Source organism: Malurus melanocephalus, unplaced genomic scaffold (genome assembly GCF_030028575.1).
Source record: "Malurus melanocephalus ecotype Western Australia unplaced genomic scaffold, MMel_1.1 scaffold_575, whole genome shotgun sequence".
Taxonomy (NCBI): Eukaryota; Metazoa; Chordata; class Aves; order Passeriformes; family Maluridae; genus Malurus; species Malurus melanocephalus.
Genome location: NW_026623807.1, coordinates 105,702 through 109,055, shown reverse-complemented (window position 1 = coordinate 109,055; position 3,354 = coordinate 105,702). Strand labels below are relative to the sequence as shown.

At 49.7% G+C, this 3,354-nt stretch overlaps 1 protein-coding gene across 2 annotated transcripts in view; it reads right to left on the bottom strand.

Moving 5' to 3' along the window:
* Positions 1–1,792: 1,792 nt before the first annotated feature.
* Positions 1,793–3,354, bottom strand: part of MTFR1L (mitochondrial fission regulator 1 like) — a 6,142-nt gene continuing 4,580 nt past the window's right edge. The window contains exons 4-5 of one of the 2 annotated variants that reach the window (XM_057382576.1): positions 2,614–2,739; positions 1,793–2,443 (exon numbers count right to left, since the gene is read on the bottom strand). In XM_057382576.1, the coding sequence (XP_057238559.1) occupies positions 2,634–2,739 (106 nt within the window). In that variant the 3' untranslated portion in view covers positions 1,793–2,443; positions 2,614–2,633. Of the gene's footprint in view, positions 2,740–3,354 lie in introns of both variants that reach the window. The other variant, XM_057382577.1, reaches the window with a different exon arrangement.

The following is a 3,354-nucleotide window of genomic DNA, read 5'->3' as shown; positions in this document are numbered from 1 at the left end:
GCCCGGATTTTGGAGAGGAAGCAGAGCCCGGGGCTGCTCCCAGAGCTCAGCACCAGACAAACCACCATCCCCTCCTTCTTCAGCACCCACAAAGGTACCTGGGACCCAGGGAATGGGGTTCAGGGGTCCCAAACCCATCTCCCATCTCCTGGAAATGGGATTCAGAAATCCCAAACCCATCTCCCATCTCCTGGGACCCGGGGAATGGGGATTCAGGGGTCCCAAACCCATTTCCCATCTCCTGGGACCCAGGGAATGGGGATTCAGGGATCCCAAACCCATCTCCATCTCCTGGCAATGGGGTTCAGGGGTCCCAAACCCATCTCCTGACAATGGGGATTCAGGGGTCCCAAACCCATCTCCCATCTCCAGGGAACGGGGATTCAGAGATCCCAAACCCATCTCCCATCTCCTGGCAGCTTTACTGGGCAGAAAAGTTCATTTTCCAGTCCCAAAGGTAAAGGTTTGAACTGCCAGGAGGAGGAGATGGCTTCTATTGGGAGCTTGGAGTTTATTTTAAATGTTTTCACAAGCAAATGTGGGACTTGGTGCCTCTGTCAGGCCAGGGGGATTTCACTGGGGAGTTCTGTGGGGTTTTTTTTTGTAATTTTGAGCTGCTGTTTTACCAATTCCCTGTTGTTTTCAGATGGAAAAGACAAAGAAAACTCCAGGCCGACCCCGTTCACCCCCAAAAAAGGCTGTAAGGACACGGGGACTCCTTTGGCTGCCTGTCCTGTGAAGATCTTGGCCTTGCCACAGATGGAGGGAGCTTGGGAAGAGCCCTGTGGAGCYGAGCAGGGGCTGCAAGTTTCTTTGGATTCCCTGGAGCTCCAAATTGACTCCCAGAGCCCGAGCAGAGCCCCTCATGGGGCAGGGGGAGATCCCTGGGGCTGCAGCCCCTCCCAGGACTCGGAGCACAGTGGGATCATCACTCACAGGAACAAATCCCCATTATTTCCTGCAAAAACCTCGGGGAGCAGAAAACCACAGCACGGGAGCAGAGCTCGTTCTGAGCTGGGCTTTGCTGGGACTGAGAACACAAATCCTGCTGCAGGGGCTGCTCCCAGGGGAGCCCGAGGGGTTTGCTGCTCTCCCCGGAGCCCCCTCAGGGAGTGGGGTCAGAACTCAGCACGGAGCCAGGGCGGGTTCTGCAGGGAACTCTTCTGCCAGGACTCCCAAGGGAACAGGGTCATTGCTCATGGGGACAGGGATGGGGACAGGGACAGGGATGGGGACAGGGATGGGGACAGGGACAGCCCCCAGGAGCAGCTGGAACTGAGCTCCCAGTGCCTGTTCACACAGGACTCGGAAGGAAACAGAGTCATCAAACACTGGTGAGCCCCTGGCTGTAATTTTGTCATTATGGACGTGGTCACAATTGGGGAAGGGAACCCCTCTTTGTTCTCGGGGACTTTGCTTTAATCCAAATAAAATGTTGGAGTTTGTTTATAAAGGTTTGTTTATAAAGGGACTCCTGCTGGCAGCTCCATCTCCACGGGCACACCCCAAAATCCACCAAATCCTGGTGCAGATTCTCCCTGTCCCCACAATCACCTCATCCAGGGGCACATCCCAGTGGGGTGGAGCTCTATCAGCTCCCTGGAAAACATTTTCTTATAATAAAGCTTKAATAAAACTGATTCTTACATCTTCTTCTCTCATTTTTTAGGGTGGGGATAATGATTTAATTTTTCAAKGAAATTAAGGGGGATTAAGAAAACCCCTGGGCACCTGAATATGTTCAGGAATATGGGATCCCACCCCAACCCAGCCCCACCCCGAGCGCATCAATAACCCCACAGACCATCRGTGTCTTATTAAGGCTCCATTTTATATAAAGAAAAAAAAAATCATTCTTTAAATACAGCCATGAGGGACACTGCAGAGAAGGTGGAGCTGAGGGAAACCTCTGTGAGCGAGGGGGAGCTGCAGCCACAGCAAAGGTGCTGCTCTGGGCTGGGTGCTCAGCCCTTTGCATCCTCAATAAATAAATCTTCTGAAGGTAAAATAAAACACAGGTTTGGGATACAAGGATGGGGAATGGAACATTAAATTACTGGCAAGAAATTAAGGCCATTCTGTCATGCAACTGTGGGCTAATCTGTGAGATAACAAACAGCCAGGCCGTGTGAGATCCCTCTGACCTGAGCCAGGGGGTTTTGGGGAAAATGCCTTTTCCCACCATGATCCAACAGCCCCCAAAGCCCTGGAGAGAGCTGGAAGCATCAATGAGCTCTCAGGACAGAGCACTGCAGCTTTGTCCTGCTCAAAACTGGAAATGGAAACAAACTGGGTCTATCCTTATGGGTTAATGCTTCATTGGAACCTAAGGAAAAGTGTCGGTAGAAAGAATTTCATCCAGCAGCACTCCAGGAGATCCTCATCAACCACCAACACCAAAACACGGGTGGAAAAGAACTTCCATCTTCTCAAAAAGGTTTGTCTTAAATAGAACAACACATGGAAAACACATCAAATCCGTGGGGTCTCTCCTAATTCAGTGTCCRGTGCACAAATCTGATTAATAAAAGAGGCAAAGGCTCGATCCTTAGGAGAAGGCAGCTACTGTGGAGGAGATTTTGGGAGCACAAACGCTTTTTTGCTTTTGCTTACAAAGCTGAGTGGCAGCAGCATCACTTCTCCTTCAGGGCCAGGTCCTCATCCTTGAGGGCAAATTTCCTTCTGAGCACCTCGGCGATGAGCACGGCCGGGTCCTCCTCCTTCATGGAAGGGCGGTTCCTGCAGGGGACACAAACACCCAAAATCAACAACCAAAATCCTTCACCAACAGCTCTGCCTGGAGCCTCTCTGTTTTCCTGCAGCTTTCACCATCAGCTGTTTTCACAAGTGGAGGAGGTGCRAGAAAAACACCACAAAACAACAAAAAGCAGCGAAAATTCTGCCCTTTTTTTGTCGGACTGAAGCTGGAGTTTGTTCTGTGGCTCCAAAGGAGCCTGGAAATCTCACCCTGAAAGCTCTGGGTATTATAATATATATATAGATATAATATATAGAATAATTCTTATTCAACAGTGCTATTAAAAAGTTATCAACCCAAAACTTCATTAATTATTTACTTCTCCATAAAAATGAGGCAGCAGGGAGGTGTTTGGGGGAAGCCCTGCAARTGTCTGTTTTTTCCCTGATTTTGTTGCACTATGAATTTCTGCTTTCCCAGTTCAAAATGGGAGATTCCAGCATTTTAAAGCAGGGCTGGTACAGATTTCCTTTCACTCCATGAATTTTCCTGCTCTCAGAGCAATCTGCCTCCTTCAACAAGTCCACACAAGCAGCTCCTTTTAGAAGATTATTTTCCAGGAGGCCAAACCCCAGTTCTTTCCCCTCAGGTATCAT